Source organism: Montipora foliosa, chromosome 1 (assembly GCF_036669935.1).
Source record: "Montipora foliosa isolate CH-2021 chromosome 1, ASM3666993v2, whole genome shotgun sequence".
Lineage (NCBI taxonomy): Eukaryota > Metazoa > Cnidaria > Anthozoa > Scleractinia > Acroporidae > Montipora > Montipora foliosa.
The window spans coordinates 36,131,268-36,146,717 of NC_090869.1; the positions used below are offsets into that span (position 1 = coordinate 36,131,268).

The 15,450-nt window shown below is 39.6% G+C and overlaps 1 protein-coding gene across 1 annotated transcript in view; it reads left to right on the top strand.

Moving 5' to 3' along the window:
• The window catches only part of LOC137967488 (uncharacterized), a 68,790-nt gene extending 55,512 nt beyond the window's left edge, over positions 1–13,278 (top strand). Inside the window, exons 12-13 of the mRNA XM_068814003.1 lie at positions 6,232–6,261; positions 13,232–13,278. Of these exons, the coding sequence (XP_068670104.1) occupies positions 6,232–6,261; positions 13,232–13,278 (77 nt within the window). The remainder of the gene's footprint in view (positions 1–6,231; positions 6,262–13,231) is intronic.
• The last annotated feature ends 2,172 nt before the right edge of the window (positions 13,279–15,450 follow it).

Below are 15,450 nucleotides of genomic sequence, written 5' to 3' on the forward strand. Positions count from 1 at the left end.
TAACGCCACGTTGTTATGAGCAAAGGAGTGCTGACGCTCGCATCATCCTCGTCACTGCTCTCTGTCATATTTGATTTCTTCTTGGCGATGCTGACATTCTTGTCCAAAGAAACCCTTCCTCCTCGTTTATTTTTGTGAGTCTTGGAAGCCATTTGAATTTGCACAATCTACGTAGCCCTAAGCCGCATCACCTTGCTTCTTCATCAAAGAAAAATCGTGAATTCAAATTCAAACGACCAAGACGAACGAGGGAAGAATATTAGAGGTTGAGCATCCCAGTCCTAAATTCATCGCAAATTCCTTACTACTGCAGTGAATAGTATCTATAAGAAAAGTGGAACACCAGAATGGAATTTGAGCGTTAATGTCGCTGCAATATGAAGACAATAACATCTCAGCCGACAATTGTATGGTATGAGCAACGTAGATCAGTGCCAGTAGTAGAGAATCGTAGAGCTAAGGCCATGATGGATACGACAGAGTTTCATTTACCAAAGGCCCCTGAAAGTAAGGTTAACAAAGTAGGTTTGACAATCAAGGCCAAGGGAAGAAAGCAGTGCCTTTGGGTAGAGGGCCCAGTATCCTCAATTGGAAAAATAGTGCAAAGAAGTAGCCATAATAAGGAAAAGTTAAGACAACTGTGCTGTGGAATAAAACAGCCATATCCCAACCACAATCTGGTGTTTGACGTCCTTGGTAAATATTATCAAGTGTTAAAAGTCACACGTTCAAGGTTACATCACAGCGATCAGAGGGAAAAAGGATCAATACTGGAAGGAAAAACTAAAGAACCGCTGAGAAAATTGGCAGAGTAAGATCTTACGTGGACAGTATCTTAGGGGATAGGAAAGGTTGGATTAGTGATAGAGATTTGAACAGAGAAACCGAGGGCTTGGTACTGGCTGCTCAGGATCAATATCTCAGAACCAAAGCTATTAAGGCCTTGATCGCGTGATGATAGCAAGGAGAATGAGGAAACTGTGGGTAACCTGACTAGGTCATGAAACAAGCTGGCACTGACACAATGCTTGGAAGGGCAAAATACCCTGACGCTGGAATCTATGTATAAAGTATAACATCCAGGTTGCAGAGAAATAGTGGGAGCACAAAGTCGAAAAGGCTCTTCAAAAGGATGTTTCAAGGCTGAATGAAAGATCCAAACTTACAAGCACTTGATATCCAACACCACTGGCATCACTGTGTTTGATAAAGAAGCAGGTGTGGTTTGTGAATGTGGCGATACCAACTGACAGTCATTAAACTAGTTTCGTGTAGGAATTGTCCCACTTTTACTGCTAGGTCTGAGATTGTCTGAAGGGTGTATTGCCACAGTATTATAGTGAAGGAGATGGTGGAATGTTAACCACAATGTTTGTCGATGGTGACTCGAGGATTCATGGAAAAAAATCACTTTTGCAGGTGTCGAACCTACACTCTTTAAATTATTACTTCGGATGATCTGCCGTTTTGTTTGTTTCACGAGACATCTGGTTTGTCTCTTCTACTGGGCAAACCTGCCCAGAGGGAAGGAGCACGAACAGGACTCGAGGTCCTATGCGAGGTGCTCCACCCTGCCCTATTCAGACCAGAAAGACCAGACCACAACACCGGGAACTACATGCCCTGCTCTTTTTGACAAGTGTGCGGGTTCTTTTACGTCCCACAAGATTATGAACATTGAAGGGTTGTGAGACGGGACCTCCGGCTTATCGTCCTTATCCGAGAAGACTAGAGAGTCTAACCATTTGCAGATGTAATTACAAAGGCAGCACTTTCTCTTCAGTTATTTAAAGACCCTGAGTGTTGGTCCGGCCGGAGTTGAACTCACGACCTCCCGCGTGACAGCCCGGTGCTCAACCAACTGAGCCACCGGTGCGCGGTGCCAGTGGGGTATAGGAGACTTGTGGGAGCTAGGCCAGTAAACAAAGCTTATGTAAAAATTGTCCGGCTTTTATTGCTAGCACTGAAATTGTCTGAATAGTGCTTACTCGATCTTTGTAAAAAGAATTTGGAGATAACCAGCTGCCAGCGAAGCAATTTATTTGCTTGTTGCCAAGGGTTTTATTTTTCCAGAATATTGCGGTAGTCACAAGTAAAAAAAATTCCAGTGATTGCATCAGGCTTTGAAAATTTTGATGTTGGTTAAATTGTATCTTATACAATGCATCTATCTCGGAGTTGAGGTTGAGCTATCCCTCCCTTTTGTATGTCCAGAAGTGCAAGTAATTAGATGCACGTGGATTTCAGTAAGTATCACAAAGTGTCCCCTTGCTCTTCTCCCCAATTTCAACATCACTCGTGTCTCTGAATACAGACAAGCAACGTCACAAAGTGTCTCCAAAGGCTGATTCTCAAGTGGGGACAAACAGCTACATTTGCTCTAAGCTTAAAATAATGCTAACCTTCACTTTTGGTCTTAATAAAGGTCACAAAGAAGGTCAATACTTGTCAACATGCCTTTTATGCAATTTTTGTAGACAAATAGGCGAACCAAAGCCATAGTCCAGAGCTCAACTGCATAGCAGGCGGTTTCGGTGTCATTTTTTTTTTTGGATTGATTTGTGAAAAAGAAGGGCTGCGTGAAAGTTGAACCAAGGGTAAATGAGAAGGCAATAGGGATGCGAGAAGAAAGAGAGAAAAGAATCACCTGCAATCTACCCCATAACATTTTAAGACTCCGAAGTGAACAGACATTAATAGCATGTCAATCAAACACTCACTAGATACCAACCATTCTTCTGCTTCAATACGCCAGTTCGAAGTTCCAAAAAAAAAACACGTGCGCGCGTCGGGATAAAATCAAGCATAATTTTATATTAAAAGTACAAAAGATTTTGAAAGCAATTTTCTGCAAGCAATTTCCATAACAAAAGATGCTTGTTTTTATTCCGACGCGGGCACATATTTTTTTGAAACACCGAACTTGCTTGTTACTTCTCGCCGCTTAAATGATTCTCTGGATAAATCATTTCGGAAAATACTGAAAAGGCCTACTTTTGATTTCTCAAAAACTATCATTGATGTTTTTCGACGGATCACATACCGTCAAGATGAACATTGAAAGGGTGACTTTCTTGTAAATTGTACATTTAAAGCTTGAGCGAGATGTGAATGAACACGATTGGAATGCTCATTACAAAATTCAAGCGTAATGTTACATCCAACCTTCGCGGGTGTCCTGCGGGAAAAATCCTAACAAACTATACATCACAAGAAAGCTTAATAAATTATACAGTTCAAGTGTGTTTTCCTTTTAGTAAGCGTCACCAGCCAGTAAGAAGTGAAACCACCGAGGGTTCTCCTATTGAATTTGAGCGAATTTATAGGGTATGTAGATTTGACCGATTTTCGTGACGTTTCTCCAAAACCTTCCAAAGATGATGACAAACGAAAGTGTGTCTGGAAATTCTGATATTCAAAATATTACTAAAAGAAAAATCTCTTAAACTACATTTGTTAAGATTTGTTCTGATGTATAGTTTGTTAGGATTTTCTTGAAGCTAGCTTGCGTACGAATTCTTCCCGAACTACACCCGCGAAGGTGGGAAGCAACCTTAAATCAGTTACTTGTTCTGTTGTGAGGTTTTCTTTTAACTTTTGAGAAGATGTTTTGTTTTGAATATTTGTATGTATGTGTTTATTGTTTGGGATAAATATTTGACTTTCATTCAATTTATCGCCCATCCCACTGGAATTCCCCCTGGAGCTGGTCGTATTAAAACTCTAAATTAACTCTAAATTCTCCATCTTTCAATTCATCTATAAATGAAATTTCACAAAGTAAAGTCCTTTTGTTATGGCCGACTGCCTTTTTCAGTTTCAAAATAAAGAGGTTTGCACAAACGACTAGTTGCAGATGATTTTGCTCTTGGGGGAATAAATTCCCATACTCGTAGATCAGAGTCTCTACCTTAATGAGGTACATGTACGGTTGTTTTCTTTTCATGGTGCAAAAGAATTGTCTGCTGAAGAACCCTCATGGAAATATTCGAGTCGACCCGTTCAATGATGATACCCACTGTCAGACTTCCTCGAGAATCAGCCCCAATAAAATGTTGTTTTTAGTAGCAAAGAACAGACTTAATGAAGTGCGAGGGCATGCTTTTTTTCTCCTTTCCTTTGACGTTTCCAAATTTAGGCTTGGACTACCAAAAGCATCTGGGTTTTCGAGTCGAGTAGGTTCTTGTCATTGTGTTGTAACTAGGGTGGTGATTGACAATGAAGCACAAGCTGGAATGGGGCATTTCAGAAACGTTGTAGGGTTGAATGCAGGTGTTTGGTTTTCGTGTAAAACCAGAAACGTCTCGGTTTTGAGTTGAGTAGGTTATTGCAAATGTGTCGTAAGGGGAGATTTAACAGGTGGTTGACAATGCAACGAAAGCTGGAATAGGACATTTTAGAAGCGTTTTGCGGTTAAATGCAGTTTGTTTTGTCGCCATCACCTTTCATGCAGCCATTTGCCTTGAACGAACAGACCAGAAAAACTACCTACTATGCACTTTATTGGAGATTCAAGAGTCCTAGATAGTAATCTCTGAGTATGCGCTTGTTATCATGCCACCAAAAATTGCATGGTATTGACGTTTCTTCTTTAGTCACTATGGTTACCTGATACTAAATACAATGTAAGATGGACGCCATTTAATGTGGTGGCACCAAAAAGATCCAAGTGCTCCTTTAATTTGCAGGATTTTTTTTTTCTGATGACTAGTTTGGATGCTCTACCACTTAGCTGTAGGAGATTTGTGGGTTCCATGCCATTGGTACACTGATTAATGGCAAATGTGCTTCCTTTTGTTCATTTAGATCCTTGCAATATGGTGGCACAATTGTGACATGAACCTAGTTTTAATGGCCAGGCTACCATGAGTCTCCTATTGCTCAGTGGTAGAGCATCCTAACTACGCTTGTAGGTACAATACAATAATAAAATACATACTTGATTGACCCTAACCCTAACCCTAACCCTATCCCCATAGGGGCTTTTCAGAGCCAATGAAACACAATCAACGAAACGACAGAACACAACAACAACAACTGTTAAGAATCCTAACTGGCCGGAGGCAAACCAGTTGGCTATTTACAAGTGCAGCTGGGAAGTTGAACCTGGGACTACCAGGAGTGACGACGAACGGGTCTTGATCCCGGAATATCCGGATCTCAAGGGAAGCATACTAACCACTGGGTCACACTGCCCAGGTTCGATTCCTGCAAAGGAGTTCTTGGGTTTTTTGAAGTATCCCTGAGTCAACATCGAAAAATAAAGCTCTTGATTACAAACGAAATTATTGTAAGAGAATACAAAGAGAAAAGAACTAGCGTAAAGACTCGTGTATAAGCCGCACTCCCAACTTTCAAGCATGATTTTGGAAAAAATAAGAACTCCAAAAAAGCACTCTTGTAAAAAAAGTTGGTCGTTTGTTCGGAGATGTTGACAATAAACTTAACGAAATCAAATGTTGTGTATTGGCAGCGACAGTTAATAAGTTCATGAACTCTTAAAATACCTTTTAAAAGCTTGTTTTTAATCAATTTCCTTATTCCCTGTGACTGACAACAGTTGTCTTCATTGCTAAAACCCACAGGTGAAATGAAAGTACGTAAGTAAACCAGGAATGGGGAAACTAAATAAAACAAACAGTTCATTTTACTCAGCGGGGTTAACATGCAACATCTCTTTCAGTACAATTTCGTGTGTGTATGTGTATATTTATGACTACTTTTCAAATGAAAATACTAATGAATTAAAAATTGCAGGAATCGTTATAAGCTTCTAATGATAATTTGAGACTCATTTAGAGCAATTGCAGAAAATAAAAACAGCATGTAAGCTGTCTTAGGGGTGCAACTGTTTTTAAGGAATTCATTGATTTGGTGTTAGCTGTTTTTAAACATAACAGTGTCAGAACAGTGTCGGGTTTGCTATCACGGTTATGACAATTCAACTTGTATTTGACTCAGCAACTGGTCACCAGCGAACCAATAACACACTTTGCGCTTTTATTTACCAATCACAAAGGACATTTTTTTTCTTTTTCAAGAATCTTCGTCACTGATTTCAGTTCTCACAATTTGTTTTTCATGATTGACGCTTGGCTATAAACGTTTTGTTGTTGATGTTCTTGGGTGCACACTATTTTCACCCAATTACAGTTACTTGTAGACTGAGGTATCAAATCTTTAGCTCCTGTTTCTAATTCGTTTCTAATTAATTCCTTTGTCTCATTGCAGGTGCACCACCACCACGACAACTTGACGGATGTGAGTAATTCAGTTCAATCCCAGCTTATATAGCTGGTCATGATAGCTTCGTGATCTAGATTTGGGATCAATCATTCGCATCTGCCCCTTCTTATTTTATCTTAGACAGCCCGACTTTTCTTAGGTAGAAATTAGATTATGTCTATCAACTTGTACGTGCGTTCTTGGACTGGTCAACACACGAGATTGCATGCATTTAGTCAGTACACATTTCCTTGGGCATTGTTGAGAAATTTGCCATCGATTTTTAAAGCACCCCTACAATCGATTTTGTTTTTCTGAGAGTTCAGATTTCAGGACCATAATACACACATTTTAGTCAACTCTTTGCAGGAAGGCAGTATGGTCGGGTGATTAGGGTGCTGGAATTGAAATCATTTTTTGGATTCAACTCTCGCTTTTACCACTTGCTGAAGTTGTTCTGTGAAGTCCTTCTTCAGTTTTTTTCCGTGTCGTTAGTAAATGGCCAATTCCGATAAACTAATTTATCTCACCCAAAATATAAAAAAATAAACAAATACATTAAAAGATAAAATATTAATGACGATGATGGTGACGATGACTAGATTCAAGAAAAGCAGGTTGGAGCGATATACGTTCTCGTTCACATTAACCGGGCTCTTTCTTGTGAGTATAGCCATCATAATGCAACCTATTCATGAACAAGCAAGTACTTCAGATGAAATTGCTGAAATGAACGATGGAGGGACATCTCGCACAAGAACAAAGTAAGCACTCAAAATGAATTTAGATCTGATCAAAGCTCAAAAAGAAGCAGAACAACAACAGAAGGAGGATAGGCTTAATGGAGCTCACAAAGCAATTCTGGGAAGCTAGAGGCTACGCTAGTTTGAAGAAATCAGCTCAAAATCTTTGAGACCAAAAGGCAATCATAATGAAAGAAGGAGGCCAAACAGAGCCATCCTTGGAGAATGAAACCAGATAACGCCACGTTGTTATGAGCAAAGGAGTGCTGACGCTCGCATCATCCTCGTCACTGCTCTCTGTCATATTTGATTTCTTCTTGGCGATGCTGACATTCTTGTCCAAAGAAACCCTTCCTCCTCGTTTATTTTTGTGAGTCTTGGAAGCCATTTGAATTTGCACAATCTACGTAGCCCTAAGCCGCATCACCTTGCTTCTTCATCAAAGAAAAATCATGAATTCAAATTCAAACGACCAAGACGAACGAGGGAAGAACATTAGAGGTTGAGCACCGCAGTCTTAAAGTCATCGCAAATTCCTTACTACTGCAGTGAATAGTATCTATAAGAAAAGTGGAACACCAGAATGGAATTTGAGCGTTAATGTCGCTGCAATATGAAGACAATAACATCTCAGCCGACAATTGTATGGTATGAGCAACGTAGATCAGTGCCAGTAGTAGAGAATCGTAGAGCTAAGGCCATGATGGATAGGACAGAGTTTCATTTACCAAAGGCCCCTGAAAGTAAGGTTAACAAAGTAGGTTTGACAATCAAGGCCAAGGGAAGAAAGCAGTGCCTTTGGGTAGAGGGCCCAGTATCCTCAATTGGAAAAATAGTGCAAAGAAGTAGCCATAATAAGGAAAAGTAAAGACAACTGTGCTGTGGAATAAAACAGCCATATCCCAACCACAATCTGGTGTTTGACGTCCTTGGTAAATATTATCAAGTGTTAAAAGTCACACGTTCAAGGTTACATCACAGCGATCAGAGGGAAAAGGGATCAATACTGGAAGGAAAAACTAAAGAACCGCTGAGAAAATTGGCAGAGTAAGATCTTACGTGGACAGTATCTTAGGGGATAGGAAAGGTTGGATTAGTGATGGAGATTTGAACAGAGAAACCGAGGGCTTGGTACTGGCTGCTCAGGATCAATATCTCAGAACCAAAGCTATTAAGGCCTTGATCGCGTGATGATATCAAGGAGAATGAGGAAACTATGGGTAACCTGACTAGGTCATGAAACAAGCTGGCACTGACACAATGCTTGGAAGGGCAAAATACCCTGACGCTGGAATCTATGTATAAAGTATAACATCCAGGTTGCAGAGAAATAGTGGGAGCACAAAATCGAAAAGGCTCTTCAAAAGGATGTTTCAAGGTTGAATGAAAGATCCAAACTTACAAGCACTTGATATCCAACACCACTGGCATCACTGTGTTTGATAAAGAAGCAGGTGTGGTTTGTGAATGTGGCGATACCAACTGACAGTCATTAAACTAGTTTCGTGTAGGAATTGTCCCACTTTTACTGCTAGGTCTGAGATTGTCTGAAGGGTGTATTGCCACAGCATTATAGTGAAGGAGATGGTGGAATGTTAACCACAATGTTTGTTGATGGTGACTCGAGGATTCATGAAAAAAATCACTTTTGCAGGTGTCGAACCTACAACCTTTAAATTATTACTTCTGATGATCTGCCAGTGGGGTATAGGAGACTCGTGGGAGCTAGGCCAGTAAACTAAGCTTATGTAAAAATTGTCCGGCTTTTATTGCTACAACAAGTTGCAAAATTGTTGAGACACTTTCATTAAAAAACACCTTTTCTAACTTCCAATACTCGGCGTATCTAGAATTTAAAGCTTTCCCACTTCCTCTCCCCCCTCCCCCTTTCAATGTTGACTGCTTAAGTTCCCAACATTTTTTTGTCTCGCTAGCAACACTGATAAGGGGGGAAGGGGGGCTGCAGTGTGAGAAATAACAGGGAGATTAATAACGCCCCAAGAAGGTGAAGTGTCTCCACTATTTTTGGAACTTGTTGTAGCACTGAAATTGTCTGAATAAAGCTTACTGGCTCTTTGTAAAAAGAATTTTGGCTAGCTGCCAGCGAAGAAATTTATTTGCTTGTTACAAAGGGTTTTATTTTCCAGACTATTGCGGTAGTCACAAGTAACAAAAATTCCAGTGATTCCATCAGTGATTCCACTCCATCATTTAGATGTTGGTTAAATTGTATCTTATACAATGCATCTATCTCGGAGTTGAGGTTGAGCTATCCCTCCCTTTTGTATGTCCAGAAGTGCAAGTAATTAGATGCACGTGGATTTCAGTAAGTATCACAAAGTGTCCCCTTGCTCTTCTCCCCAACTTCAACATCACTCGTGTCTCTGAATACAGACAAGCAACGTCACAAAGTGTCTCCAAAGGCTGATTCTCAAGTGGGGACAAACAGCTACATTTGCTCTAAGCTTAAAATAATGCTAACCTTCACTTTTGGTCTTAATAAAGGTCACAAACAAGGTCAATACTTGTCAACATGCCTTTTATGCTATTTTTGTAGACAAATAGGCGAACCAAAGCCATAGTCCAGAGCTCAACTGCATAGCAGGCGGTTTCGGTGTCAATTTTTTTTTTGGATTGATTTGTGAAAAGGAAGGGCTGCGTGAAAGTTGAACCAAGGGTAAATGAAAAGGCAATAGGGATGCGAGTAGAAAGAGAGAAAAAAATCACCTGCAATCTACCCCATAACAGTTTAAGACTCCGAAGTGAACAGACATTAATAGCATGTCAATCAAACACTCACTAGATACCAACCATTCTTCTGCTTCAATACGCCAGTTCGGAGTTCCAAAAAAAAAACACGTGCGTGCGTCGGGATAAAATCAAGCATAATTTTATATTAAAAGTACAAAAGATTTTAAAAGCAATTTTCTGCAAGCAATTTCCATAACAAAAGATGCTTGTTTTTATTCCGACGCGGGCACATATTTTTTTGAAACACCGAACTTGCTTGTTACTTCTCGCCGCTCAAATGATTCTCTGGATAAATCATTTCGGAAAATACTGAAAAGGCCTACTTTTGATTTCTCAAAAAATATTATTGATGTTTTTCGACGGATCACATACCGTCAAGATGAACATTGAAAGGGTGACTTTCTTGTAAAGTGTACATTTAAAGCTTGAGCGAGATGTGAATGAACACGATTGGAATGCTCATTACAACATTCAAGCGTAATGTTACATCCCACCTTCGCGGGTGTCCTGCGGGAAAAATCCTAACAAACTATACATCAGAAGAAAGCTTAATAAATCATACAGTTCAAGCGTGTTTTCCTTTTAGTAAGCGTCACCAGCCAGTAAGAAGTGAAACCACCGAGGGTTCTCCTATTGAATTTGGGCGAATTTATAGGGTAATAACTATGTAGATTTGACCGATTTTCGTGACATTTTTTCAAAACCTTTCAAAGATGATGACAAACGAAAGCGTGTCGGGAAATTCTGATATTCAAAATATTACTAAAATAAAAGTCTCTTAAACTACATTTGTTGAGCTTTCTTCTGATGTATAGTGTGTTAGGATTTTCTTGAAGCTAGCTTGCGTACGAATTCTTCCCGAACTACACCCGCGAAGGTGGGAAGCTACCTTAAATCAGTTACTTGTTCTGTTGTGAGGTTTCTTTTAACTTTTGAGAAGATGTTTTGTTTTGAATATTTTGTATGTATGTGTTTATTGTTCGGGATAAATATTTGAGTTTCATTCAATTTATCGCCCATCCCACTGAAATTCCCCCTGGAGCTGGTCGTATTAAAACTCTAAATTGACTCTAAATTCTCCATCTTTCAATTCATCTATAAATGAAATTTCACAAAGTAAAGTCCTTTTGTTATGGCCGACTGCCTTTTTCAGTTTCAAAATAGAGAGGTTTGCACAAACGCCGATTTTGCTCTTGGGGGAATAAATCATACTCGTAGATCAGAGTCTCTACATTAATGAGGTACATGTACGGTTGTTTTCTTTTCATGGCGCAAAAGAATTGTCTGCTGATGATACCCACTGTTATACTTCCTCGAGAATCAGCCCCAATAAAATATTGTTTTCAGGAGCAAACAACAGACTTAATGAAGTGCGAGGGCATGCTTTTTTTCTCCTTTCCTTTGACGTTTCCAAATTTAGGCTTCGACTACCAAAAGCATCTGGGTTTTCGAGTCGAGTAGGTTCTTGTCATTGTGTTGTAACTAGGGTGGTGATTGACAATGAAGCACAAGCTGGAATGGGACATTTCAGAAACGTTGTAGGGTTGAATGCAGGTGCTTTGGTTTTTGGTGTAAAACCAGAAACGTCTGGGTTTTGAGTTGAGTAGGTTATTGCAAATGTGTCGTAAGGGGAGATTTAACAGGTGGTTGACAATGCAACGCAAGCTGGAATAGGACATTTCAGAAGCGTTTTGCGGTTAAATGCAGTTTGTTTTGTCGCCATCACCTTTCATGCAGCCATTGCCTTGAACGAACAGACCAGAAAAACCACCTACTATGCGCGTTATTGGAGATTTAAGAGTCCTAGATAGTAATCTCTGAGTATGCACTTGTTATCATGCCACCAAAAATTGCATGGTATTGACGTTTCTTCTTTAGTCACTATGGTTACCTGATACTAAATACAATGTAAGATTGACGCCATATAACGTGGTGGCACCAAAAAAATCCAAGTTCTCCTTTAATTTGCAGGAATTTTTTTTCTAATGACTAGTTTGGATGCTCTACCACTTAGCTGTAGGAGATTTGTGGGTTCCATGCCATTGGTACACTGATTAATGGCAAATGTGCTTCCTTTTGTTCCTTTAGATCCTTGCAGTATGGTGGCACAATTGTGACATGAACCTAGTTTTAATGGCCAGGCTACCACGAGTCTCCTATTGCTCAGTGGTAGAGCATCCTAACTACGCTTGTAGGTACAATACAATAATAAAATACATACTTGATTGACCCTAACCCTAACCCTAACCCTATCCCCATAGGGGCTTTTCAGAGCCAATGAAACACAATCAACGAAACGACAGAACACAACAACAACAACTGTTAAGAATCCTAACTGGCCGGAGGCAAACCAGTTGGCTATTTACAAGTGCAGCTGGGAAGTTGAACCTGGGACTACCAGGAGTGACGACGAACGGGTCTTGATCCCGGAATATCCGGATCTCAAGGCAAGCATACTAACCACTGGGCCACACTGCCCAGGTTCGATTCCTGCAAAGGAGTTCTTGGGTTTTTTCAAGTATCCCTGAGTCAACATCGAAAAATAAAGCTCTTGATTACAAACGAAATTATTGTAATAGCATACAAAGAGAAAAGAACTAGGGTAAAGACTCGTGTATAAGCCGCACTCCCAACTTTCAAGCATGATTTTGGAAAAAATAAGAACTCCAAAAAAGCACTCTTGTAAAAAAAGTTGGTCGTTTGTTCCGAGATGTTAACAATAAACTTAACGAAATCTAATGTTGTGTATTGGCAGCGACAGTTAATAAGTTCATGAACTCTTAAAATACCTTTTAAAAGCTTGCTTTTAATCAATTTTCTTATTCCCTGTGACTGACAACAGTTGTCTTCATTGGTAAAACCCACAGTTGAAATGAAAGTACGTAGATAAACCAGGAATGGGGAAACTAAATGAAACAAACAGTTCATTTTACTAAGCGGGGTTAACATGCAACATCTCTTTCAGTACAATTTTGTTTGTGTATGTGTATATTTATGACTACTTTTCAAATGAAAATACTAATGAATTAAAAATTGCAGGAATCGTTTTAATCTTCTAATGATAATTTGAGACTCATTTAGTGCAATTGCAGAAAATAAAAACAGCATAAAAACTGTCTTAGGTGTGCAACTGTTTTTAATGTATTGATTGATTTGGTGTTAGCTGTTTTTAAACATAACAGTGTCAGAACAGTGTCGGGTTTGCCATCATGATTATGACAAGTCAACTTGTATTTGACTCAGCAACTAGTCACAAGCGAACCAATAACACACTTTGCGCTTTTATTTACCAATCACAAAGGACATTTTTTTCTTTTTCAAGAATCTTCGTCACTGATTTCAGTTCTCACAATCTGTTTTTCATGATTGACGCTTGCCCATAAACGTTTTGTTGTTGATGTTCTTGGGTGCACACTATTTTCACCCAATTACAGTTACTTGTAGACTGAGGTATCAAATCTTTAGCTCCTGTTTCTAATTCGTTTCTAATTAATTCCTTTGTCTCATTGCAGGTCTACCACCACCACCACCAAAAACTGCCTATAGCTACGGTGAGTAATTCAGTTCAATCCCAGCTTATATAGCTGGTCATGATAGCTTCGTGATCTAGATTTGGGATCAATCATTCACATCTACCTTATTATTTTATCTTAGACAGCCCGACTTTTCTTAGGTAGAAATTAGATTATGTTTATCAACTTGTACGTGCGTTCTTGGACTGGTCAACACACGAGATTGTATGCATTTATTCAGTACACATTTCCTTGGGCATTCTTGAGAAATTTGCCATCGATTTTTAAAGCACCCCTACAATCGATTTTGTTTTTCTGAAAGTTCAGATTTCAGGACCATAATACACACAGTTTAGTCAACTCTTTGCAGGATGGCAGTATGGTCGGGTGATTAGGGTGCTGGAATTGAAATCATTTTTTGGATTCAACTCTCGCTTTTACCACTTGCTGAAGTTGTTCTGTGAAGTCCGTCTTCAGTTTTTTTCCGTGTCGTTAGTAAATGGCCAATTCCGATAAACTGATTTATCTCACCCAAAATATAAAAAAATAAACAAATACATTAAAAGATAAAATATTGATGCTGATGATGGTGGCGATGACTAGATTCGGGAAAAGCAGGTCGGAGCGATATCATTCTCGTTCACATTAACCGGGCTCTTTCTTGTGAGTATAGCCATCATAATGCAACCCATTCGTGAACAAGCAAGTACTTCAGATGAAATTGGTGAAATGAACGATGGAGGGAGATCTCGCACAAGAACAAAGTAAGCACTCAAAATGAATTTAGATCTGATCAAAGCTCAAAAAGAAGCAGAACAACAACATAAGGAGGATAGGCTTAATGGAGCTCACAAAGCAATTCTGGGAAGCTAAAGGCTACGCTAGTTTGAAGAAATCAGCTCAAAATCTTTGAGACCAAAAGGCAATCATAATGAAAGAAGGAGGCCAAACAGAGCCATCCTTGGAGAATGAAACCAGACAACGCCGCGTTGTTATGAGCAAAGGAGTGCTGACGCTCGCATCATCCTCGTCACTGCTCTCTGTCATATTTGATTTCTTCTTGGCGATGCTGACATTCTCGTCCAAAGAAACCCTTCCTCCTCGTTTATTTTTGTGAGTCTCGCGCGGAAGCCATTTGAATTTGCACAATCTACGTAGCCCTAAGCCGCATCACCTTGCTTCTTCATCAAAGAAAAATCATGAATTCAAATTCAAACGACCAAGACGAACGAGGGAAGAACATTAGAGGTTGAGCACCGCAGTCTTAAAGTCATCACAAATTCCTTACTACTGCAGTGAATAGTATCTATAAGAAAAGTGGAAAACCAGAATGGAATTTGAGCGTTAATGTCGCTGCAATATGAAGACAATAACATCTCAGCCGACAATTTTATGGTATGAGCAACGTACATCAGTGCCAGTAGTAGAGAATCGTAGAGCTAAGGCCATGATGGATAGGACAGAGTTTCGTTTACCAAAGGCCCCTGAAAGTAAGGTTAACAAAGTAGGTTTGGCAATCAAGGCCAAGGGAAGAAAGCAGTGCCTTTGGATAGAGGGCCCAGTATCCTCAATTTGAAAAATAGTGCAAACAAGTAGCCATAATAAGGAAAAGTAAAGACAACTGTTCTGTGGAATAAAACAGCCATATCCCAACCACAATCTGGTGTTTGACGTCCTTGGTATATATTATCAAGTGTTAAAAGTCACAAGTTCAAGGTTACATCACAGCGATCGGAGGGAAGGAAAAACTAAAGAACCGCAGAGAAAATTGGCAGAGTAAGATCTTACGAGGAAATGTCCACTAAAACCGAGCGAAAATGAAAAAGGTTGGCACATGATGAAAAAAACAAAATTCTTCATATTTCATACAAAGATAGCCTATCATACTGTAAGAATCGTGGTGGGATTTTTTTCTTGAAAGATTTATTTTAATTCCCGAAAATGACGAAATTCTGTTCGGCCCCCGCGATCAGAGAAAACGCCGCCATTTTAGCGTAAGATGCTATATTCATATCAATCCCCATTTTCAGTTCGCATCGCTTTTAACCTCACATTTGTGCCCAGAAACTTCTTTAGTATGTGTCAACGAGTAATTCGGGCCTAAACATTCACTTCTGTGTCGAAACAGAAATTCAGGGAAAGCCGTGAAAAAATAGCAAAATTTTGCGTGGTCGAAATTCCCGGCTCGGTGCATTTTTTCAGAAGGAAATATCCATTCC